This window comes from Geotrypetes seraphini, chromosome 11 (genome assembly GCF_902459505.1).
Source record: "Geotrypetes seraphini chromosome 11, aGeoSer1.1, whole genome shotgun sequence".
NCBI classification, from domain to species: Eukaryota; Metazoa; Chordata; class Amphibia; order Gymnophiona; family Dermophiidae; genus Geotrypetes; species Geotrypetes seraphini.
The window spans coordinates 104,224,358-104,250,353 of record NC_047094.1 but is presented as its reverse complement, the minus strand read 5'-3'; the positions used below and the strand labels follow the sequence as shown (position 1 = coordinate 104,250,353).

The 25,996-nt window shown below is 46.0% G+C and overlaps 1 protein-coding gene across 7 annotated transcripts in view; it reads right to left on the bottom strand.

Moving 5' to 3' along the window:
• The window catches only part of LOC117369417 (protein diaphanous homolog 3-like), a 157,707-nt gene that overhangs the window by 18,182 nt on the left and 113,529 nt on the right, over positions 1-25,996 (bottom strand). For 5 of the 7 annotated variants that reach the window (XM_033963957.1, XM_033963955.1, XM_033963953.1 and 2 more), the window contains exons 13-16: positions 18,248-18,377; positions 18,115-18,147; positions 6,561-6,664; positions 5,256-5,339 (exon numbers count right to left, since the gene is read on the bottom strand). In XM_033963957.1, coding sequence (XP_033819848.1) covers positions 5,256-5,339; positions 6,561-6,664; positions 18,115-18,147; positions 18,248-18,377 — 351 coding nt within the window. Of the gene's footprint in view, positions 1-4,039; positions 4,507-5,255; positions 5,340-6,560; positions 6,665-18,114; positions 18,148-18,247; positions 18,378-25,996 lie in introns of those variants that run through there. The other 2 variants (XM_033963959.1, XM_033963956.1) reach the window with 2 other exon arrangements.

Below are 25,996 nucleotides of genomic sequence, written 5' to 3'. Positions count from 1 at the left end.
GTTTTCCATACCTTTTATCAGACGCGTCGCTCTCCTCTGAACCCTCTCGACTAGCGCCATATCCTTCTTAAGATACGGCGACCAATATTGGACGCAGTACTCCAAATGCGGGCGCACCATTGCCCGATACAATGGCAGGATAACCTCTTTCGTTCTGGCTGTAATACCCTTTTTGATTATACCAAGCATTCTATTTGCTCACTTAGCGGCCGCTGCACACTGTGCCGTCGGCTTCATTGTCATGTCCACCAATACCCCCAAGTCCCTTTCCTGGGTACTCTTATTCAATAATATCCCTCCCATTGTATAGTTGTACCTCGAGTTACTGCTCCCCACATGTAATACCTTACATTTCTCAACTTTGAACTTCATCTGCCATCTCGTCGCCCAATCTTCTAGTTTGTTCAAGTCCCTTTGCAATTCTTCACATTCCTCTGTAGTCCGAGCTCCATTAAATAGTTTAGTGTCGTCCGCAAATTTTATTATCTCGCACTTCGTCCCTGTTTCTAGATCATTTATGAAGATATTAAATAGTAGCGGCCCGAGCACCGGCCGGCCCGGCCCGTGTTCCCTCTAAGCTGAGCAGGTGTCCTCCAGCTGCATTGCTACCACTAGGGGGTGGAATATTTTCAGTCGCTAAGGACAGGTATGTTCCCTGGAGTGCTGCAGAACTTGCCTGTCCCTCACAATTGAAAAATGTGACAGTAAAACAGCACCCTCTATTGGTGAGACTGTGGGTGGAGGACTCCTGCTCAGCTTAGAGGGAACAGTGCTTTCGTGACCCTCCTCCAGTCGGAGTAGTGGCCCTTCACTCCTACCCTTTGTTTTCTACCCTCCAACCAGTTTCTGATCCATCTGTGTACGTCTCCTTCCACCCCATGGTTCTTCAGTTTCCGGAGTAGACGTTCATGGGGCACCTTGTCAAAGGCTTTTTGGAAATCTAGATATATGATGTCAATGGGGTCTCCTTTGTCCATCTGTTTGTTAATCCCTTCGAAGAAGTGCAATAAGTTTGTCTGGCACGATCGTCCCTTGCAGAAACCATGCTGGCTGGCTATCAGAAGTTCGTGCTTTTCAAAATGTTGATCAATGCTTTCTTTTATCAGTGCTTCTGCCATTTTCTCAGGAACTGAAGTCAGGCTCACTGGCCTGTAGTTTCCCGGATCACCTCTTGATCCCTTTTTAAAGATGGGCGTAACGTTGGCTATCTTCCAATCCTCCGGGATCTCGCCTGTTTTCAGGGATAAGTTGCAAATTTGCTGCAGTAGTTCCGCTATCTCCTCCTTTAATTCCTTCAGAACCCTTGGATGTATGCCATCCGGACCCGGGGATTTGTCAGTTTTTAGTTTTTCTATCTGCCTGCGAACATCCTCAATGCTCACTTCTATGAATGTTAATTTTTCTGCTTGACTTCCGTTGAAGAATTGCTCAGGTTCCGGCATGTTGGACGTGTTTTCGTTAGTAAATACAGACGAGAAGAGCATGTTAAACCTTTCTGCCACTACCTTCTCCTCCTTCACCACTCCCTTCCTGTCTCCGTCGTCTAGCGGTCCCACTTCCTTCCTAGCTGACTGCTTCCCTTTAACATATCTGAAGAACGGTTTGAAATTTCTTGCTTCCCTGGCTAGCCTTTCTTCATACTCTCTTTTAGCTTTCTGAACCTCACGGTGACATTCTTTTTGATACTTCTTGTGCTCTTTCCAGTTCCCCTCAGATTTGTCCTTTTTCCATTTCTTGAATGAACTTTTCTTATTGCCTATTGCTTCCTTCACTATTTTGGCTATCCACACCGGGTCTTTTGTTCGATTCTTTTTGCACCCCTTCCTGAATCTGGGGATATACAGATTTTGCACCTCGTTCACCATGTCCCTGAAGAAGGACCAGGCATGATTTACCGTTAGCCATGTTTTGGAAGTGTTCCTAAGTTTCTTCCTTACCAATTCCCTCATTGCTTCGTAGTTTCCTTTCTTGAAGTTAAAGGTTGTCGCTATGGATCTCTTGCCTTTTGATAGTCCTACCTCAACCTTGAACTTGATCATATTATGATCGCTGTTTCCCAATGTCCCCACTACTTCAACGTCCTTTGCAGGTCCTCTTAACCCATTTAGGATTAGATCCAGAGTGGCATTTCCTCTCGTCGGTTCTCTAACAAGCTGCTCCATGAAGCAATCTTGTGTGGCTTCCAGGAATTTTGTCTCCCTAGCGCATTTCGAGCTTCCAAGCCTCCAGTCTATCCCGGGGTAGTTGAAGTCTCCCATAATAACCGTGTTGCCACTTTTGCATTCTCGCTTCATCTCGGCTTCCATTTCCTCATCAATATCTCCGGTTTGCCCGGGTGGGCGATAATATAGGCCCATCTTTATTTCAGGCCCTTTCCTTCCCGGTATTTTAACCCATAGAGATTCCAGCTTGTTGGTCGTCTCTGCTGTGTCCATTCTTGTGGATTGTATGCTTTCTTGCTGCCCGCGTCGACTCCGGCACTCTCTCCGATGTCACTTTCTCCTGGAAGTGACGCCAGAGAAAGCGCCGAAGCCGACGCAGGCAGCAAGTTCTTCCCTGCTTGCGCCAAAGTTTTAAAAAAAGGTATGGGGAAGGGGCGAGCACGCAGCAGGTGGAGGAGTGGGAAGGGGGGTAGAGAGGAGAAGGGGTGCCAGTGCCCCGAGGAATACCATGCCCAGGGCGGGCTGCCTCCCTCGCACACCCCCCTTACTACATCACTGCTTCCAACATTGAATATCCAGATAAGTGCCCCAACCTGGAAGTTAATTGGGCACCAGCCAATATTCAGACCAATGCCCAGTTAACTAGGCCATAAAATTAGGACAGTCTTATTGCTGCTCTAACATTATGGGTTTACTTAGCCATGTAGCAGACTGTATATCGCAGCTAACCAACTAAGTTGTGACTCTACCCATGCTCTGGTGTACCGAGTGTAGGAGGCACCTGGGGCAGTGGCACCGCCGTGACCTCCTCTCCACACACCCCTCTTTCCCTACCCCCCACACTATGCTCATGCCTAGTGGCATAGTAAAGGGCATGCGGGAGGGGGGGAGGGTCCGCCCTGGATGCAGTCTTCCTAAGGCACAACACCCCTCCTCTCCACCCCCTGCTCCTCTCCTTGCCACGTCTGCACACCCTTTGCCTTCCCCCATACCTTTTTCACATCCCCCACATCAGCATCGGCTCTCTCTCTGATATCACTTCCGAGACCCACACCTATGAAGTGATGTCAGAGGGCAAGCCAACACTGACATGGGCATGCCTCTCATGCCAGAGAAGTTAAAAAGGTATGGGGAATGGGGCACCCCGTGGCGGGGAGGGGGGTGGGAAAAGAGTGCGGGGAGGGGCACCACCAACCTAGGTGCCACTCACCCTGACTACGCCACTGCTCGTGCCCTCCCGTCCCCCTTACCTCTTTAAATCTTCGCCAGTCAGCTTTCCCTCCGATGTCACTTCCTGGCCCCTTGACCAGGAAGTGATTTCAGAGAGGAACCAGGCCAGCGCAAGCAGCAGACTGGAGAAGCTGCTTGTGCTTGGGAAGATTTAAAGAGGAATGGGAGGCAGGAAGGGAAGGCGCAAGCGTGGCATGGGAGGCGGAGAGGTGTTGGTGCCCCCCATCAAGACAGCATCCATGGCAGTCCGCCCCCCCCTTACTATGCCACTGCCCTTGACCACCTCTAACCTAGCTGATTAGAGACTGCCCAGTTAGCGGCAATGTTCAGCAGCATTACCCAATTAAGTGTTACTGAATATTGGTAGCCAGCTCAGCAGAGTTTAATCAGACTGAAGCCTATGCTGTCTGGTTAAGCCCTTTGAATTTCAGGCCTATAGATTCTAAACATCCACAGGCAGCAAATGTATATATTCACTGACCACTGGTAAACATGAGTATGTTCAAAAATTGAACCATTATTTTTACTCACACAGTACTAATCTAATAATATTACATATCCAATAATATTATATGTCTTCAAACTGTATATTTATTTTCCCATAATGGACCTACATAAACTACAGGCTGATTCTGCACAGAGTGAGACCTGGTATACAGTATACCTATAAGCAAGAAAAGTACAGCTTTCCAAGGGATTCTATAAATAATTCTGAACAGCTTCTCTAACAGGGGGGGGGGGGGGGGAGGCTCCAAGCAGTAGCAATTGCATAAAACTGAAAACTTTCATCACATTGCATTATAATTCCGATTTTCAGGACTTTGGTAAAGCTTCTCATATGATCTGAGAAAGCTGTGGAAAACACTGGAAGACTTCTGGATAGCTTTGTGATATTATTTTTAGTGCAACATATTACTTTCTTGCCATCTTGTGTCTGCTTTAATCTTCCACTTCTTTTCAGACTCAAAAGGCTGCTAGTTTTCAGCACCTTGAGGTGTGCTGGACCAAAGACAAGCTCTGTCCGATTTCTATGCCTGGATGTCATGTGTCACCTGCTAGATTATGTTTTTATCTCGAGGCTTTCTCCTCATCTGTCTTATTCTCATTCTCCTTCCTATTTCCAGGGAGAAAAATATGGGAAAAGGATCTCAGTTCTGGTCTCTATTTTTTACTAAAAGACAGAAGAACACCTCGCCTTAGAGCACAGACAGTCAGACAAAAAAAGGCAAGGAAGGTGTCTTTTCAACTGGAAATAAAAATCTTTATTTGAAACAGTGGTCCCAACAAGGACCTTCCTCAGTGGACACACTTTTCAGTCAAGCACCAGCATTGAAAACACTATCAAAATGAAACACAGAGATCCTTGGTGGGACCACTGTTTCAAATAAAAAATTTTATTTACGGTTGAAAAGACACCTTCCTTGCCTTTTTTTGTCTGACTCTATTTTTTTACTGGCATCAGAACATCTTTTTGGTTGGGGAAGGCAGGGCAAACAATGCCCTAGCTCAGGGGTAGGCAATTCTGGTCCTCGAGAGCCGGAGCCAAGTCAGGTTTTCAGGATATCCACAATAAATATGCATGAGATAGATTTGCATCTCAAGGAGGCAGTGCATGCAACTCCATCTCATACATATTCACTGTGGATATCCTGAAAACCTGACCTGGCTCCAGCTCTCGAGGACCGGAATTGCCTACCCCTGCCCTAGCTCCCCAGTTGCTGATGTCACGAGGAGCCGAAAGTTGGTTGGTCTTTGGCCCCTCCAATAGTTCACCCTGTATCACAGCACAGTCACTGAACTATATGCAGATATTTTCCTGAATGATCTATTATGAACTGAGGTGTTCTTAAATAAATGACTTACCAGTATTTCACTGTATAACTTCTTCATGTGACCGTTGTCTTTGGACAGCTGAGAATGATCTGCTTCATTTTGTTGGACTGTGGCCTAAAACAAAACAACTAATTCTATACAAGTTTATTTTATTTATTTTCCCAAAAAACATAGAATAGCATTAGAAGCAAGGAGAGACAAGGAGAAAGGATTATGATAGAGACATTTTTCAGAAAAGAAACCTTTCTAAGTGGAAAGAATGTTCTAGAACAGAATGTCTCACTCAGAACATACCCGGCCAGTCACAGTTTTGGGATATCTACAATGAGTGTGCATATGATTTGCATATAATGGAGGCAGTGCATGCAAATTTATCTTATGCATATCCATTATGGATATCTTCTAAACTAGACTGGCTTAGTGTGCTCCCAAGAACTTGGTTAAGAGATTCCAAAGAGATAAGTTCAAAAGGAACATTGGGATGATGGTGAAGCTGAAAACAGTGACAGAATTCAAGGGAAAAGAGTCTGTGGAGTGAAAGCCAAAACTCAGCTAAGGTCTATTGCATCAGCAATGAAATTGGGCAGACTTGATGGACTAACATTTTGATCTATTCTCATATGATAAAGACCCAATATTTAAAATGATTTAACCATGCAGGAGAGGCTCCTGCCTGATTGGATCACCACTGATCAGATGATCCCTGGACTTTCAATGGCTCGTGACTGGATAATGCTGCTGAAAATCTGGGGAAACTGCCATGGCCTAGGGCAGTCCCTGAGTAGAGCCTAGGCAGAGCTTGAATTTACCTGATTAGAGTCAGTTTTCATTCAACTATCCAGGTAAATGCCCAGATAAAGGATTCCTTTATACGAAACCACAGAAAAGCTTCTTACCGCAGGCCAGGTAAATGCTCCGCACGTTCAATTCCTATAAGCATTGGAGCATTTACCTAGCCAGCCCATGGTAATAAGGTCTTCTGTAGTTTCCTAAAACCCAGTGAAAGCTAGGACAGCAAAAAAGGATGACCTAATTTTATCTGGACAGTTATCCAGGTGCAGACGGGAATATCAACCGACAGCTGGGTAACTATCGGTGGACATCCATGATCCAGTTATTCAATGCTGGTGCTCGGACTGGGGCCAGCATTGAATATTGAGGTCAGATTCTGCCCATGGTGGTCAGCGCTGTAAAAAATTGCTGATCACCATGAGCTGAATATCAAGCCTATGTTTTTATATCAAACCCAAGCAATGACCTCAAACAGTAAGAAGCCAAAGCATCTTACTAATAGTCAATGGTAATTTATTAAAACATATGGATGATAGCAATTACCTTGAGGTCTCTGTAGAACTGTGTTTCTTGGGTTGTTGTCTTATGATGTTTGGGCTTGATCAGTTTTTTGTATTCAACAATATTTTCCAGTTCTTTCCCCAGAACTAATGTTGACAAATAAAGAAAACCAGCACCAAATAAAGCAATTAAATCTATTTGTACATTCCTTTAATTTGCCTAAATCATCTTTATTTCACTGCCCCGGTAACAACATATGACTAGAAACTAAGAATTGATGCTAGGACGCAAAAGCTATGCCTCTGAAGTAAATTGGATCATGAAGGTCCTTTCAATACAGTTTTGTCTGGGGACGCAGAGAATAAGACAGATACCAGCTGTGTCTAACGCTGCTGAATAGAGCTGTAAGTGCTGAAAGTGGACGGACTGTAATGGCTTGAGAGAACTGCGCTACACCCACCCGTGAGCATTCTCATTGAATTTCCCCATGAAAAGACTCACCGACAGAGCACATGGCCAGCAGCTACTCACAAAATGGGGTTCAAAGCGACAATGAAAAATATTGTCTCCTAGGGCTTTCTTACAATGTGAACAAAGGCAAAAAAAACCCAACACATATTTACTAGTAAAATGGGACGTGAGGAACAAAGGTTAGCCAGAGCTAACTGGCTCATAGGTTGAGAAGAGATGACTTAATTTACTTAAAAGTAAAGAAGTAAGAGAACTTGATTTTATCAGGAGATAGGAATATGAAAAGACAAAGAAGAACAAACCAATGTAATTTCTTTTTTTTGTACTAACAGTTTGCTTTAAATGTATGAGGAGAATTTTCAATAAGCTCTTTAACCTAGTACACTTCTCCCTCCGTAATCATGGTTTCTGCACTCGCGATTTCAATTATTCACGTTTTGTTTTTTTAAAATTTCTGGCTCCTCCCATCCGAATTGCGTCATCCACGGTTGCAAAGAAAAATTTTGTCGCGTTTTCCAGCGTGCAGAGAAAATCTCAGAATCCCAGCCTCTTTTCAAGAATCAGTCAAAAGAGACCAAGTTACATGCATTTGGCTGAGCTCACATGCAGCGCACCCCTCATTCATACGCACTCAAGGACCAGGGATCCCCCTCTCCCATTTCTCAGAGTCTGACATCTTCCTCTCTCTCTTTCACTCTCTCCGGTCAGCATGCCTCTCCCTCCCCTCCTGGTTCCCGGTCCGGTATCTTTACCTCCACGCTCCTACCGCGACCGAGGTCTGGCATCTCTTGCTCATTCTCAAACACCACTTGTTCTACCTTCAAACTTGTCTCTGAGAAAGCTGGCAGCGGAGGACTGTGGCAGCCCTGGAGCTTTCCCTCTGCCGCGTCCCGTCCCGCTGGAAACAGGAAGTTCAGTCTTGAGGAGAGGAGGGACATGGCACAGGGAAAGTGGTTGCGTCAGAGGGGGCGGGAAAGAGAAAGCTGCAGGGCTAGTTGTAGGCGACATCAAAGATAGGTTTGAATGTGGGGAGCGGGGATGAAGTAAGGTTGGTATAAGGGTGAGCTACCGGAACGCGAGATTGTTATTCGCGGTTTCACCAAATGCAGGAGAGTTTTTAAAAGAAAACTGCGAATACCATATGAAAAAGTTATTCGTGGTTTTCCAGTATTCGCGGTCATGTTAAACCCCTATCACTGCGAATAGAGAGGGAGACCTGTAAATACTAATACATCTGGGTAAAAGGGCGGTGAAAAGAAAACGCACACTCATATTGCAAACATGCATGTATTCGTGCATTTACAAGGCAAAGCAGATGAGCGGTCCATGGGCTACTACTTATTCATAAGAACATAAGAAGTAAGAACATAAGAAGTTGCCTCCGCTGAGGCAGACCAGAGGTCCATCTCGCCCAGCGGTCCGCTCCCGCGGCGGCCCATCAGGCCTATTGCCTGAGCAGTGGTCCCTGACTATTTCTATAACCTACCTCTACTCCTATCTGTACCCCTCAATCCCTTTGTCCTCTAGGAATCTTTCCAAACCTTCTTTGAAGCCCTGTAATGTGCTCCTGCCTACCACAGCCTCCGGAAGCGCATTCCATGTATCCACCACCCTCTGGGTGAAAAAGAACTTCCTAGCGTTTGTTCTAAACCTGTCCCCTTTCAATTTCTCTGAGTGCCCCCTTGTACTTGTGGTTCCCCATAATTTGAAAAATCTGTCCCTGTCTACTTTTTCTATGCCCTTCAGGATCTTGAAGGTTTCTATCATGTCTCCTCTAAGTCTCCGCTTCTCCAGGGAAGAGTTTTCAGAAGAAGATCTACGCACCTTTCCTTCAGAAAATTTATATCTGAATTAGCTGTTGTGAAAACTGACGCCTTAATAAGCATACCTGAAGAATTGTTATAAAGCTAGAGGACACTGGCTATTTGTGCTCTAGGTGGCAAATGTAATTGCTGCTTCAAGTTATGCAAGGGGCTGCTATCTCCTATCTAACCAGTAAGCAAGCAGTAACCATCCTTCAGTTAGAATCACACTGGCCAGTATTTCTTGCGAGACTATGGGAACCATCGGCGTAGCGAGGGTGAGAGGTGCCCCTTCCCTGCCCTCTTCTCGGTCCCCCACCCCCGCTGCCATCTCCTATCTAACCATTAAGCCGATCTAGGCACCTAACTTACCCCCTCCTTTACTAATGCGTAGCATGGGTTTTAGCGCCGGCAGTGGCGGTAACTGCTCCAATACTCATAGGAATTCTATGAGCGTCGGAACAATTATCGTCGCTGCCGGCACTAAAACCCACACTACGCGTTAGTCAAGGAAGGGGTTAATTTTTTTTTTGGGGGGGGGGCTTAATCAGCACTGATAATTGAAAGCAATATTAAAACCCAATTGAAAAATGATTATAAAATTAATTTTCCAGTAGGCGCCTTGCTCGGTCTACACCGAGGTACCTACCGGCACTTACCAGCAAGTAGACATGGTTAGGGCTAGATTCAGGGCAGATTTGGGGTGGAATTCAGGCAGGTATTGATTTAAGCCAAGAAAACTCTGGCCTAAATAGCACTGTGCCTAAGGATTTAACACCTACCAACACCTAAGAATAGGGTTACTGGATGTCCGAATTTACCTGGACATGTCTTCTTTTTAGAGGACTGTCCAGGTGTCCGGATGGCTTTACAAAACCCGGCACTTTATCCAGATTTTGAAAAGCTTTGATCTCGGAGCCGTGTCTGGAGAGCATCTACGCATGCAACGTGTTGATATCACACGAATACTTGGAGGCCCTTTAAACGCAGTTCTGAACTCGAGAAGAGGTTTTGGGGGTAGGCCTGGGGCAGAATAGGGGGTGACTTGGGCCGGAGCTGGGCCAGGTGTCTTGTAAAATCTGGTAACTCTAATCTAATCTAAGCTTTGGTTTATATACCGGGTCATCTTCCAGTGGAGCTCGACTCGGTTCACATATAATTAAGACGAGTACGTAGGAGAAAACATAAGAGAAGGAAGAACTAATTAAAAACTAAAGTACATAAGAAAAGCATAAGAAAAACAACTATAATATTATAATTTTGTTGAGGCTGTAGTTAAACCATTTAAAAATTGCAAGAACAACAAAGTTTTCAGGAATTTACGAAATAATTTCAGCTGGCCTAAAAGCCTAATGGAGTCAGCTAGGTGCCACCAGGCAAAATTCTATAAATGGCGCCTAGCAGTTGATTGACAAACGTACCGAATGGCACCTAGAATTCAGATGCTTTTTATAGAATGGGGCAAAAGTCTGTTGCATGAATGACTTTATTCGGTCAACGGTCTGAATAATATAAGAACATAAGAATCGCCATACTGAGACAGACCGAAGGTTCATCAAACCCAGTATCCCTTTTCCAACAGTGGGCAAGCTCTGTCTACAGACAGTCCTGACACTGTATGGATAATGTCAAGGTGATTAGAGGACATGTTCATTTGCACTATCTGGTTAGTGCTGCTGAATATCATTCACCAGCACTGTTCTCTGTAAGCTGAGTGGAAATCCTCCACTTATAGTGGCCAGTGGGGCCAGTTCTGCCAGTGCTTTTTCAGTATCACATTTTCAATAGTGAGGAAAAGGCAAGCTCTGAAGGACTCCAGGGAACTTGCCTGTCTCTAGTGACTGAAAACAGAGTATTAAAGCAGCACCCTCTACTGGCCGCAATGCAGTTGGAGAACTCCTGCTCAGCTTAGAGCAGTGGTTTCAAACTCAAATCCTTTGCATGACCACATTTTGGATTTATAGGTACTTGGAGGGCCTCAGAAAAAAAATAGTTAATGTCTCATTAAAGAAATGACAATTTTGCATGAGGTAAAACTCTTTATAGTTTACTAGTTGTTTAGCCCATTACATTAACGGGTGCTAGCAGCTCTTCTCCCTTACTTTTACCTCCTCCCTGTCCAGCAGCACCCCCCCCCCTATTCCCTGTACCCCCTATTTATCCCAGGACAAGCAGGCAGCATATTCTTGACTGATGGGTGACGGCACCGACGGAGCCCCGGTACGGACAATTTTAGAGTGATTGCACTCTAAGAACTTTAGAAAGTTCTAGCTCGGCCGCACCGCGCACGCGCGAGTGCCTTCCCGCCCGACAGAGGCGCGCGGTCCCTCAGTTTCTTAGTTTCCGCGGAGCTAAGAAGACGCGTTTTTCAACGGCTGTTGAAACTTTTTTCTATTGCCTTCCCGCTCGCGTAAACTTTTGAGTATTTGTATTATTTCTTTTCTTTCTTTTATTGGTAAAAAAAAAAAAAAAAATTTTCTTCAATTTTTCTTTCATTTGATTTTCCCCGGCGGGGCCTTCTGCCACCATCGAAGCCTCGGCCTTCGATTTGGCTGAAGCCGTTTTTACGTTCATGCCCCCTCAGCCAGGGTTTAAAAAGTGCCAGCGGTGTGCTCGGCCTATATCTCTCACGGACCCACACAACTGGTGTTTACAGTGTTTGGGTCCTGAGCATCAGGCCTCTACTTGCACCCGCTGTGCCACTCTCAAAAAACGGACTTTAAAAAATCGCCAGATCCAGCAGCGATTATTGTTCGGTGCCGAGATGTCCGATCCCGTGCCATCGACTCCAGCTTCGGCACCGATTCAGTCGGCACCCTCTTCTTCGACGCCGCGTGATTCCGCGCCGACGTCTCACCAGTCAGGTAAGCCGGCTAAGAAGCCTTCCCCGCTGGAACGTCCTCCGGTCTCGAGTGCAGTGAGTCCAATCCTGCCGACTGTGAGACGCCAGCGGAAGCGCTCCGCCCCTATAGAGGTGAGTCCCTCGACATCGGGCTCCTCATCTCCGGGGCGTCGAGCAGCACCGCAGGTACCGCAGAAGAAAAAGGCGGTACCGGTGCCATCCCTTGATGACCGTATCACGGCCATCCTTCAGGAACAGCTTAAGGACCAGTTAAAACAGCTCCTCCCTGCTATCCTGACTCCGAACCTTCCGGTGCCGGTCCGCACCGAGCTTCCGGTACCGATTGTGGAACAGCCTGTGTTACCTGCTTCCACTATTTCGGTACCGCTTCAATCATCGGTATCGATGCCAGTTCTTGCACCGGAGCCGAGAGCTCACCATCAATCGGTACAAACTTCGGCACCGGTGCGGCCGATAACATCGCCTGACTCGATATCGATGAGGTCGGGTAAGTCGGTGCGCAAAACCCGACACCTACAATCATCGACCCCGGAGTCTCAGGACCATGCTTCCCATGTCAGGGATCCTGATCTGTGGGGGGACTCAGAGGAACCCTTTCTTTCTGAGGGCGAATGTTCCTCAGAGGAGGAGGACTCCACTGTCCCTGATCCATCCTCCAAGCATGTCACTTCCTCTTTCTCTTGCTTTTTGAAAGAGATGTGTGACTCCTTGTCCATTCCTTTGGAGGCTGAATCCAAAAAGTCTAAAGCTTTTTTGGATGCTCTTGATTTTGATCAGCCTCCAAAGGAATATTTGATACTCCCTCTTCATGACATCTTGAGGGAGACTTTCTATAAGAATTTAGAGACTCCTTTAACTGTCCCAGGGGCCCCACGTAAGCTGGATTCTCTATATAAGGTAATTCCCATTCCTGGGTTAGACAAACCTCAACTGCCACACGAATCCTTATTTGTCGAATCCACCCTTAAAAAATCTTCTGGAGCCAGTGTATATGCATCAGTACCTCCTGGCAGAGAAGGTAGAGCCATGGATAAATTTGGTAAGAGGCTCTATCAAAATGCTATGTTAGCAAATAGAGCTAGCAATTATGCTTTTCATTTTTCTTTTTATTTGAAGCATCTTCTTACCTCCATGGCTTCCTTCGAAAAGTACCTTCCTTCACGCAAGCATCATTCTTTTCATACCTGCTTGTCGTCTCTTTTTCAATTACGTAAGTTCATGGTTCGATCCATATATGACACCTTTGAACTTACGTCCAGAGCGACAGCAATGTCGGTGGCTATGCGTCGCCTGGCCTGGCTTCGGGTATCCGAGCTTGATGTTAATCATCAGGATCGGTTAGCCAACGCCCCTTGCCTAGGGGATGAGCTCTTTGGGGAATCCATGGACTCAACCACACAAAAGCTTTCTGCTCATGAGACACGCTGGGATACCCTGCTTAAAAATAAAAAGAAGCCTCCCCCGCCAAAACCATATAGGCAGCAGTCGGCCTATCAACGACGCTTCGCAGCTCGGCCATTACCTACCAATGCTCAGCAACCCAGGCGTCAGAGGCAGCAACAACGTCAGCCTCCCAGACAGCAGTCACAGCAGCAACCTGTGAAACCACCTCCTCAGCAGAAGTCACAGCCCTTTTGACTTCATTCTCAGCAGTATAGCCAGTATTCCGATTCCTGCTCTCCTGCCTCAACCTATAGGAGGTCGACTTTCTCTGTTCCTCAGCCGGTGGGAAGTTATCACTTCGGACCAATGGGTCCTCAACATCATCCACCACGGCTACTCTCTCAACTTTCAGACTCTTCCGCCCCAAAGCCTGCCAAAAGAGTCTGCTTTGAACAGTCCTCAATCTTCCCTCCTCATTCAGGAAGTTCAATCCCTCCTTCTTCTAAACGCTATAGAGGAAGTTCCTCTAGATCAAAAGGGGCAAGGATTCTACTCCCGTTATTTTCTTGTCCCCAAAAAAACAGGAGATCTCAGACCGATTCTAGATCTTCGCGATCTCAACAAACATCTGGTAAAGGAGAAGTTCAAGATGCTTTCCTTAGCTATTCTATATCCTCTTCTCAACCAGGACGACTGGCTATGCTCCCTCGATCTCAAAGAAGCATACACTCACATACCGATCCATGTAACCTCAAGACAGTATCTCCGTTTCATGATCAATCATTGTCATTACCAATACAAGGTACTGCCCTTCGGCCTTGCCTCCTCTCCAAGGGTCTTCACCAAGTGTCTCATTGTGGTAGCGGCATTTCTACGCTCTCACCACCTCCAGGTCTTTCCTTATCTGGACGACTGGTTAATCAAGGCCACATCCGCTCAAGCAGTTCTACTGGCCACCAACCAAACCATCTTGTTTCTACGAATTCTGGGGTTCGAGATCAATCTACCCAAATCTCATCTCATCCCCACTCAGAGACTTCAATTCATTGGAGCGATCCTGGACACACTCCTCATGAGAGCTTTCCTACCATCCAATCGTCTTCAGACCCTTCAGTCTCTATGTCAGCAGGTGCTTTCACTACCTTCCATCTCAGCCAGGCAAATGATGGTACTCTTGGGGCACATGGCATCTACAGTTCATGTCACGCCCCTCGCACGTCTTCACCTGCGCACTCCTCAATGGACCCTTGCTACTCAGTGGTCCCAAGCGACGGATCCTTGCTCACGACACATATCTGTGACATCATCTCTTCGTCAGTCTCTTCAATGGTGGTTGGTATCCTCAAATCTATCCAGAGGTCTTCTATTCCATCAACCTCCTCATCAACTAGTCATCACCACCGACGCCTCTCTTCATGCATGGGGAGCCCACTTGAACGAGTTCCAGACTCAGGGTCTTTGGACGGCCCAGGAAAAGAAGCATCAAATCAATTTCCTGGAACTCAGAGCGATGTTTTATGCTCTCAAGGCCTTCCAACATCTTCTCTTTCCTCAGGTTCTTCTGTTGTGCACAGACAATCAGGTTGCGATGTACTACATCAACAAACAGGGTGGGACGGGCTCTCGCCTTTTATGCCAAGAAGCCCAAAAGATCTGGAATTGGGCCATAGATCACCATCTCTTCCTGAAAGCTATCTACATTCAGGGAAAACAGAATTCTTTAGCGGACAAACTCAGCAGAATTCTCCAGCCTCACGAGTGGACACTCGATCCTGTAACTCTGCAGTCTATCTTCACTCAATGGGGCACTCCTCAGATAGACCTCTTTGCAGCTCCTCACAATCACCAGCTGCCCCTATTCTGCTCCAGACTTTACTCTCCTCACCGTCTGGCAGCGGATGCTTTTCTCCTAGACTGGTCGAATCTGTTCCTGTACGCCTTCCCTCCTCTGCCTCTAATGTTGAGAACATTATTCAAGCTCAAGAGGGAACGAGCCACAATGATTCTGATTGCTCCGAGGTGGCCCAGGCAACATTGGTTCTCCCTTCTACTTCAACTCAGTTCCAGGGAACCTTTTCTTCTTCCTCTGTTTCCTTCTCTACTTACGCAACAGCAGGAAACCCTTCTACATCCCAACCTCCAGTCTCTGCACCTGACAGCTTGGTATCTCTCGGGCTGACATCTCATGATACTCTTTTATCTCAGCCTGTTCGTTCCATTCTGAATGCCTCCAGGAAACCAACCACTCTGCAATGTTACCATCAGAAGTGGACGAGATTTTCCTCCTGGTGTCTTCTTCATCATCTTGATCCAACTTCTCTGGCAGTGGAGACATTGTTGGATTATTTGCTCTCTTTGTCTGACTCTGGCCTTAAGTCCTCTTCCATCAGAGTCCACCTCAGTGCCATTTCAGCTTTTCATGAGCCAGTCCATGGAAAACTTCTCACAGCTCATCCCCTGGTATCCAGGTTCATGCGAGGGCTTTTCAATGTGAAACCATCTCTTAAAGCCCCTCCTGTTATCTGGGATCTCAATGTGGTTCTTTCCGCCTTAATGAAGCCTCCATTTGAACCATTGGCTACATCTCCTTTCAAGTTTCTCACTTGGAAAGTGCTTTTCCTTATTGCTCTTACCTCTGCCAGGAGGGTCAGTGAGCTTCATGCACTTGTCGCAGATCCACCTTTTACGGTTTTTCACCATGACAAGGTGGTTTTGCGTACACATCCAAAGTTTCTCCCTAAGGTTGTCTCTGAATTCCATCTCAACCAATCCATTGTTCTCCCTGTTTTCTTTCCAAAACCTCATTCTCATTCTGGAGAACAAGCTTTACATACTTTGGATTGTAAAAGGGCTCTGGCTTTCTATCTAGAGCGTACAAAACCCCACAGATCAGTTCCCCAACTTTTTCTGTCCTTTGATCCAAATAAATTGGGACATCCCGTTTCTAAACGTACGTTGTCTAATTGGCTGGCAGCGTGCATTTCATTCTGTTATGCTCAGACCGGACTGACTCTAGAAGGTTCTGTCACGGCCCATAGAGTCAGAGCAATGGCAGCTTCTGTAGCTTTCCTCCGTTCCACTCCTATTGAGGAAATCTGCAAGGCTGCTACTTGGTCCTCAGTTCACACTTTTACATCTCATTATTGTCTGGATGCTTTCTCCAGACGGGATGGTCACTTCGGCCAATCTGTTTTGCAAAATTTGTTTTCCTAATGGCCAACCTTCCCTCCATCCCTCTTTTTGTTAGCTTGGAGGTCACCCATCAGTCAAGAATATGCTGCCTGCTTGTCCTGGGATAAAGCACAGTTACTTACCGTAACAGGTGTTATCCAGGGACAGCAGGCAGATATTCTTGCGTCCCACCCACCTCCCCGGGTTGGCTTCTTAGCTGGCTTATACTAACTGAGGGACCGCGCGCCTCTGTCGGGCGGGAAGGCACTCGCGCGTGCGCGGTGCGGCCGAGCTAGAACTTTCTAAAGTTCTTAGAGTGCAATCACTCTAAAATTGTCCGTACCGGGGCTCCGTCGGTGCCGTCACCCATCAGTCAAGAATATCTGCCTGCTGTCCCTGGATAACACCTGTTACGGTAAGTAACTGTGCTATAGCAGTAGCCCTTCTCCTTTTATCTCCCCCCTGTCTAGAAGCACCCCCCCCATTCCCTGCTTCCCCTATATAGCAGTAGCCCTTCTCCTTTTATCTCCCCCTGTCCAGCAGCACCCCCCCATTCCCTGCTCCCCCTGTCCAGCAGTAGCCCTTCTCCCTTACTTGTACCTTCCCCACTGTCCATTAGGAACCCTTCCCTTATCTGTAAAGCATGCAGCCTTACATTTTAGAAGTCCCCCACCCCATTCCCTGTGCAGCAGGGCAGCAGCATTTATTTTATTTTCTGGCCAGCTCCCTTGCCAAATTTCAAAGCGGCAGGCAGCGGGCTCCTCACCCGATCCCCACTTACAGCGGACCTACACTCACGGTCTGGTTGGCTCCCCTGCTGGAGTTTTTTGCGGTGTCGGCTCCTCTTGGGCTCCTCCTAGGGCTGGCTCCCATGAAAATGTTGTGTTGCTGTTTGGGGCCATGGGGGCGGCTTTTCTCCAGAGGCGTTCCGGCGTCTGAAGCCTTGTCTCTGATGTTGTGACGTCGGAGGGGTTTCCAACGCTGGTGCGGCTCTTGGGGGAGGGCTTCCACCGCGGAATTTTCATGGGAGCCAGCCTTCGGGGAGGCTTTGGATGCGGGGCCGGATGCGGGAGGAGTCGCCACCGTGGGGGGCTTTGGTGGGAGAGCCAGCCGGACGCATAGACTGAGCAGCCCGGGCCCTGACCACCCTCAGAAGAGATGCAGCGGGGCAACTTGTCCGGTGGGTAGAAGGGGCAGATTTTAACCCTTCATTCGCCGCTCCCCCCTTCCTCGCTCGCTCCTCCTCCATTTGCCGGGAAAGACTAAAGATCCTTGTAAGCGCACATGCGCATTCTTGTGGTCATATCCCAACAGATCAGATCTCAGTGAACACGGCTTAAGAGTGCGTATGCGTGCTTAGCGTTTTATTATTATAGATAAATCTTTCCTTTTGGCTAAGTCTTAATAATAATATTGTAATTTATAGCTAAAGAGACATATGATCAAGAAACAGTTTTATTTTATTTTTGTGATTATGATAAACATACCGAAGGCCTCAATATAGTACCTGGCGGGCCACATGTGTCCCCTGGGCCGCAAGTTTGAGACCACTGGCTTAGAGGCAACAGTGCTCACCAGCACTTATCTAGATAGCAGCATCTGCTAACCAAATAAGTACCTTTGAATATCAGCTTAATAATATGTTACATAAGACAAAATATGGACTTTTGTGGATTCTGCAGATAATTATGACCCGACTTTCTGCCGTTTAAAGTAGGATACTAAGCTAGACGGACCTTTGCTTTGACCTGTATGACAATTCTTGTGTCTTAAGTTGCCATAGTAACTACCTGCATTGCACTCTTGCATAACCTTTTCTTCAACAATTATAACAAATGAATTAAAAAATTTGTTCCAGTTCACTGCACAATATTGAACATCATTCAGTGGCTCTCTATTTACATACCATCCACTTCAGCACTGAGACCTTTAACAGAAGCTGGAATGCCAATAAAAAACAAAACAAAACACAAGTTTTAATAAGTCATGCATCCGATACAATACTTTTGTACCACTCATGAGTTTCTGTATCCACTTACTGCCAGGAACAGCTTCAAATTCTGTCAGCTCCTGAGGAAATGTAGCCAAATCAGGCTCATATAACAGGATCTGTTCCACAAGGGCATGCAGCAAGGTGAATGACTTCTCCTTCCCCCTCAGCTCAGGCATCTAAAAAAATTAGAAAACGATAAACAGGCAGGATGAACTCATTTGCCTAAGAATCCATGTACCAGTCAATATATCCAATTAGCAGATGCCACTAATCAGATATGAGCAGGATATTCAGCGGCACCAACTTCGTAATGCCACTAAATTTTGCCTCTGACTGCCACGACACGTCCTGGATAGCGCCGGGAAGTCCACAGACTGAGCTTGAGTGAAACTGGACAATATTCAATTATCAGCCATATTCCAACCTCTTACTGGCCAAAATTAGGACATCAAAAAAGGTTGTCGTAACTTTGGGGAGCCCTTACTAAGTTGTGCGGAAATCTGGGCTTAGCGCTTGCCCAAGCGCTAAGCCCAGAGTTCCTGTGGCATATTTTCTAGGCTTCTTGAATATTGTATTTTGCAGGTCATGCACTCATTTTTACATTAACACATGGTACCTGCAAAACATTAACTAGCTCCCAAATTCTATGAAGTCTGGCTAAAGTTAGGCAGCCATTGAAGCCTCTCCAGCCCATCCTCAACCAAACAGCCATATAGAGACACAGACCATGCAAGTCTGCCCAGTACTGGCCTTAGTTCTTCAATATTTACTATTATTTTCTGATTCTAGTTAGCGATTTGAATATCAGCAATAATTAAAGGTCAGTGATGATTACCGAATATTCAGTATTAACCAATATTTGAATACCTGCATTTAATATCCATTATATTTTTCCACAGCATCCAGTATTTTAACAAACACTGACTGCCATGGGGTAAATTTCAGTACCATACTCATAGTTTATAGACTAATGTGAAAAAAAAAGAACAGAAGCACAGAAACCTAGTCATTGTCTTGTTTTCATGCTATGCATTCAACAGTTTTACACTTACAATATGTTCCAAATTCAGTTTTCTTTTTTAACTTTAAGCTAGGTTTTGGGTTTTATTTTATCACTTTCTTTTCTAGCTGTGTTCTTTTAATTGCATTGCCTGGTAGTCTTTCTCACTTTAGCCATCGCACGAACACCTCCAGGCACGTTCACGGTCTTACACTCTATTTACAATCGTCACATTTCCGTAGCAATGGGCAGAGAGTCGGGGGCTTGAGCAGGATCTGGGAAGATGCTCTCTGGAAGAGAGGGATTTTGTTGACATTTTTCATTATGATAGATGAGGTGCTGTAATAGCTATAAAGTAAAATTCAAGCTGTGTTGCAGAATTGTAGCTGGCATTATAAATCATTCAACTGTAAATTAAAGCCTAAAAAAAATAATAATAATAAAACATGTAAGAAAACTTGTATCTTACTGACAGACCAGGTATACTCTAATAATATTCTTGCCAGAAGGCTTCAGGTATATCGCAAATTTGGATTTCTATTTTTACAGCTAGAGTTATAAGCATGTGCTACAAAGTTAATCTGCATCGGTGCTGTTAGCTTGCATTGTTTTATGGTAGATTTCATTTTATAAACAGTACCTAGACTGGAGGAAAAGTCCACAGTTTCCTGTATAGTATAGGGGGCAAAGTATTTCTGTGCAGAAGAGGGGGGACTTTAGTATGATCATATCTAATGATCTCATGGTGGACAAACAGATAGAAAAGGTATGGGTGAGACTTCAACTGGAGAAAGGTTTGGACAAATTCCTGGAGGAAAAGTCCATAGTCTGTTATTAAAATATGGGGGAAGCCTCTGCTTGCCCTGGATCGGTAGCATGAAATGTTACTACTCTTCGGGTTTTGGACAGGTACTTGTGACCTGGATTGGCCATCGTGAGAACAGGCTACTGGGCTTGATGGACCATTGGTCTGATCCAGTAAGGCTATTGTTTGACGGTCAGTCTAGAGAAGGTATGTAGGCAGATTGATAGGCTTAAGAGCGATAAATCCCTGGGACCGGATGGCATCCATCATCAAGGAACTGAAAGGGACCATAGCTGAACTGCTTTAACTAATAGCCAATCTGTCGATCAAATCAGGAAAGATTCCGGAAGACTGGAAGGTGGCGAATGTTACGTCGATCTTCAAGAAAGGTTCGAGGTGAGATCCAGGGAACTACAGACTGATAAGTCTGACTTCGGTACTGGGAAAGATGGTAGAGTCACTGATAAAGGACCGCATCATTGATCACCTTGACGGACACAGGCCGATTAGGACCAGTCAGCACGGTTTTAGCAAAGGCAGATCGTGTTTGATGAACTTGCTGCACTTCTTTGAAGAAGTAAACAGACAGATAGACAAGGGCGACCTGGTCAACATTGTATATCTGGATTTCCAGGTGGCGTTCGACAAGGTTCCGCATGAACGACTACTTGGGAAAATTGCGAGCCACGAAATAGAGGGTGAAATACATGGATTAAAAACTGGCTGGAGCATAGGAAACAGAGAGTGTGGGTAAATGGACAATACTCAGACTGGAAGAGCATCACCAGTGGGGTGCTGCAGGGCTCGGTGCTTGGACCTGTGCTCTTCAATATCTTTATAAATGATCTGGACATTGGTACGACGAGTGAGGTGATTAAATTTGCGGACGATACAAGTTATGCAGAGTAGTGAAGACACAGGGGGATTGCGAAGATCTGCAATGTGACATAATTAGGCTCGAGGAATGGGCATCAACATGGCAGATGAGGTTCAACGTGGATAAGTGTAAAGTGATGCATGTAGGTAGCAAAAATCTCATGCATAAATACAGGATGTCCGGGGCAGTACTTGGAGAGACCTCCCAGGAAAGAGACTTGGGAGTTATGATCGACAAGTCAATGAAGCCGTCCATGCAATGTGCGGTGGCGGTGAAAATGGCAAACAGAATGCTAGGAATGATAAAGAAGGGGGATCACGAACAGATTGGAGAAGGTTATCATGCTGCTTTACCGGGCCATGGTGCGCCCTCACCTGGAGTACTGCGTCCAGCACTGGTACCGTACATGAAGAAGGACACGGTACTACTTGAAAGGGTCCAGAAAATAGCGACTAAGATGGTTAAGGGGCTAGAGAAGTTGCTGTACAGAGAAAGATTAGAGAAACCGGGCCTTTTCTCCCTCGAACAGAGGAGATTGAGAGGGGACATGATCGAAACATTCAAGGTACTGAAGGGAATAGACTCAGTTGATAAAGACAGGTTGTTCACCCTCTCCAAGGTAGGGAGAATGAGAGGGCACTCTAAAATTGAAAGGGGAGAGATTCCGTATGAACGTAAGGAAGTTCTTCTTCACCCAGAGAGTGGTAGAAAACTGGAACGCTCTTCCGGAGTCTGTCATAGGGGAAAACACCCTCCAGGGATTCAAGACAAAGTTAGACAAGTTCCTGCTGAACCAGAAAGTGCTCAGGTAGGGCTAGTCTCAGGGCACTGATCTTTGATTAGAGGGCTGCCACGTGAGTGGACTGTTGGGCACGATGGACCGCTGGTGTGACCCAGCGGCGGCAATTCTTATGTTCTTAATTCTGGAGACTGCACCTATGAGGATGGAGTTGGCCCAAAGGATGACAACTCAAATTGTCGGTGGGATTTGTCATGAAGCCTATGGAGACAGATTTAGAGATCCCAATATGTATACTTTGTAAGAAAGGTGGGAGAATGGAGATATGATAAATACATTTAAATATATCCATAGAATATATGCATGGTGAAAGGTGATGGACTCAGGAAAAGGTGATGGACAGGAAAAATAGGAAGTACTTTTTTATGGAAAGGGTAGATGATGTATAGAACAGTCTCCTGATGGAGGTGGTGGAGACAAAGACTGCATATCTGAATTCAAAAAACTTGGGATACCGTGTCTTCTATTTCACAGACCCTTCTTATTGGAATTCCCTTCCACTTCAGATTTGTGCTGAGCCCTTATTTAAAATGTTCAAGATTGCATTAAAGACTTGGGTTTTTCACAAAGCCTTTGACAATATATGGGTTTGTCACTGCTACTACTCACTGTCTTTCACTACCCTGCCCTTTTACCCTTTGCCTATTGTATTTCTATACTATTGCCTCCTGAGGTCTCTGATCTCTCTATTTCCTCTGAATATCTACTTATTGTATTTCGCTAAATGTCCAGCACTCTTGATTGTAAACTGCCTAGAAGTCGCAAGATTGTGGCGGTATAGAAGAATAAAGTTATTATTATTATTATTTCAGTCTCCTAACTACCCCTTCCTTTAGCTAAACCTTACCTACTGTATTGAATCTTGTTTACAACTGAACATCTATTCCTCTGCCTCTCGGGGAGGAGATGGCTTGGTGAGAGAAGTGATGGAGGTCTGCGGAATACTGAATGGAGTGGAATGGGTGGATATGGATCGCTTCTTTGCTCTTTCCAGGTTGCTAGGATTGGGTGGCATGTGATTAGGCTGCTGAATGGTAGATTTGAAACAAACCAGAGAAAATATTTCTTCACTCATGTTTAAATAAGCTCTGGAATTCATTTCCAGGGAATGTAGTAAAAGCAGTTAGCTTAGCAGAGTTTTAAAAAAATGTTTGGGCTAATTTCCTATAAGAGAAGTCCATAGGCCATTATTAAGATGACTTGGGGAAATCCAGCACTTATTCCTATGATAAACAGCATAAAATCGGAAGGGGGGGTTCCCTTGGGATCTTGTCAGGTACTGGTAACCCAGATTGGCTACTGTTGGAAGCAGGTTACAGGGCTTGATGGACCTTTAGTCTGTCCCAGTATGGCAATTCTTATGTTCTTATAAATTCTTTTCTGTATTTATTATGAAGTTCATTTCTTTTCTTTATAATTTTAGAGTGTAAACTGCTTTGTTTTACCAGTTAGTAAGGCAGTATAGCAAATTTTAAATAAACATGGGATCTCTAAGGAAGAAGAAGGAATAGTAGACAGGGGCGTAGTATGTGTGACTGGCACCCGGAGCAGTGGTGCCTCTCTCCTGCCCTCTTTCCCCCACCCTGCTGTGCGCGCACATGCCCCTTCAATGTACCTTCTTAACTTCGGCGTGAGCAGCGACGAACTTGCTGCCCACGTCGGCTTCGAAGCTCTCTCTGATGTCACTTCCTCCCGAAAGTGATGTCAAAGAAAGCAACCGAAGCCAACGCAGGCAGCAAGTTTGTGGCTGCTCGCTCCCAAGTTTAAAAGGTATGGGGTAGGAGCGTGGGTGCATGTGCGTAGCAGCGGGAGGCGTGGGAAAAGGGGGGGGTGAAGACGAGGAGGTGTGCCGGTGCCCTGAGGAAGACAGCGCCCAGGGCATACCTCCCCCTCACACACCCCCTTACTACGCCACTGATAGCAGAGAAAAGTAGCTTATAGAGATGGGCAGACTGGATACGTATTTTCTGTTTTGTTTCTCTATGGCATACTTAAAGGACAAGTGAGAACCTCAAGTCAGCCAGTTTCACTGTTCAGCACTAGAGTGTAGGAGAGCATGAGGATCCCTCTTGCCCCTTCCAGCATTTTATTTTTTTTTTTTAAATTATCAGACTGGCTAGACAAGGGTGGAGGCAGTTTTGGTGAGAGAGAGAGAGTGAGTCCCTTTGGGAAGGAGAATACCAGCTGATAAGGCACATGGGAGGGTTCATTTGAGTCACAGCAGGCCAGCATTTATTCACACAGTGTGAAGGGAATCAGTCCACAGTGGGTGCTTTACATATGGCTAGATCCACTAAACTCTTTTATGGGGGAGATCCGTGTCCAAGTCTTGCCGGGCGACCGATTCACTAAAGAGTCCCCATGCAAATGATCTGATCGGACACACGCCCAAAAACGATCCCACAGATCGCTGCAGAGCGATCCAGACGCATGCACAGACCATCCTCTCTGCCCGGAGATGCGATCTGCGCATGGACTTGAGGTCAAAACAAAAAGGGGGGGAGGGTGGCTGCACTCGCTGGCCCCACGAGAATCATTTCACCTTTGCAGCCAGACTGGAACAACTAAGCAGAACACGCCATAGTGCAGCCCCTCTTTAAACCCTCGGGTTAAAAATACAGGCTTGCAGACAGGCAGGGCGGCAGAGAGCAGGGTGCTTTTTGCACAAGGGAGATGGTTTTTATTTTGATCGTTTCAGGGCTGCAGGGCTGGGATTTCAGGGTGGCAGAGAGCAGGACAGTCGGCAAGGACGTGAACGACTGGTCCTCAGCAGTTGCTCCTTTTTGGATCGGCCTGCCCAATCAGTGTTCCTTCGTTGGTTTAGTGAATCACTGCCTTCCTACTTATGCATGCATGTCCCCTCATTTGCATGTGCGAATCGGATGCGGATAGGATCGGGCAGAAGGTTAGTGAATCGGGTCGGGGTCAGGACACGATCGGTGAGCTTAGTGAATCTAGCCCATAGTGGGGAAAGGGGCTGGAATTTGGCAAGTGCATTCGTCTACTAACGCTCTTTCAAAAAGTTACCTTTTTCTTGCAATAACCATGTCACTTGCAGCAGCCCAGCTTATTGAGCTGCTCCGCTTGCAATGCTTGGTGTTGGACCATATTAATTCAACTTTAATGCAGACCAAAACCTGCTGCTTTAACACACATTGAGTGTGCTGGTCCCTGTGCATTTTTGTGTTTCACACCGACTGATCCCAATGTACAACCTTCCAAAGGAAGACAAATGAAATAGATCACGGTTTATTGTTCAAGGGGAAAGCAAGCCAAGATATTAAGAACCGAACCCTATTCATCTTACTTTTACCTCAGGTTTTCAAAGCTTTTTTTTTTTTCTACAGAGAACAGAGTAGTCAGTTTTGGAAAGTAAAATGCATACACAAAGCAGAGGTGAATATAGCCTTAAGCACATGAAATATTTGCTTCTTAAACAGACTTACAAAAAAAAGGGGGTTATTCCTCGAAGAACAAATGAACTCTAAGAACTTCAGGAAAGGGAAAAAATATATATTCTGCAAGTAGAAATGTCTTACAAAAAGCACTGGGGGACTCGTGCCTGAAACTGCAGAAGTCCCAGCACACCCTTTGCACAGCTTTCCTTTGGTTCCAGTTCTTTCTTAAAATTTGCTTCCTTTGCTGGAAGTCATAGGAAATTCAACTTTTGCACGGTCAACAGAAATGCTACTTCTATTACTATTTACCATTTCTATTGCGCTGAAAGGCGTACGTAACGCTGCCACGGCGAAGGCTGAACTGCATCTTCCGCCTCAGTTCCGGTCATCTCATCTTCACTCGCCCTGTCCCTGTCCCTAATTGGTCCCTGTGCCTTTATCCCTTTGCCCCAGTTTTCCCCTCCGCACTCCCTTTTCCCTTTCCCTCCCCGGGCAACATCCTCGGCCCTTTTGTCGCTGCTGCCCCCTTCCCCCCCCCATATGGTGGGGCACTTGTCCTTTTCTATTACAGTGAAAGGCGTACGTAGTGCTGTACATTTCACATTCAGTAGACGGTCCCTGCTCAAAAGAGCTTATAATCTAATTTGGACAGATGGACAGGACATCTCAGGGTTGGGGAGATATATCTGAAAACTATAGGGTGACTTGGAAACACTTAACATTCTGTCCCTCTTTTGCTCCAAAACAGATTAAACATAGAAACATAGAAATAGACGGCAGATAAGGGCCCACGGCCCATCTAGTCTGCCCACCTTAATGTCCCTCCCCTACCTTTGCCCTGTGAAGAGATCCCATGTGCTGATCCCATTTGGCCTTAAAATCAGGCACGCTGCTGGCCTCAATCACCTGTAGTGGA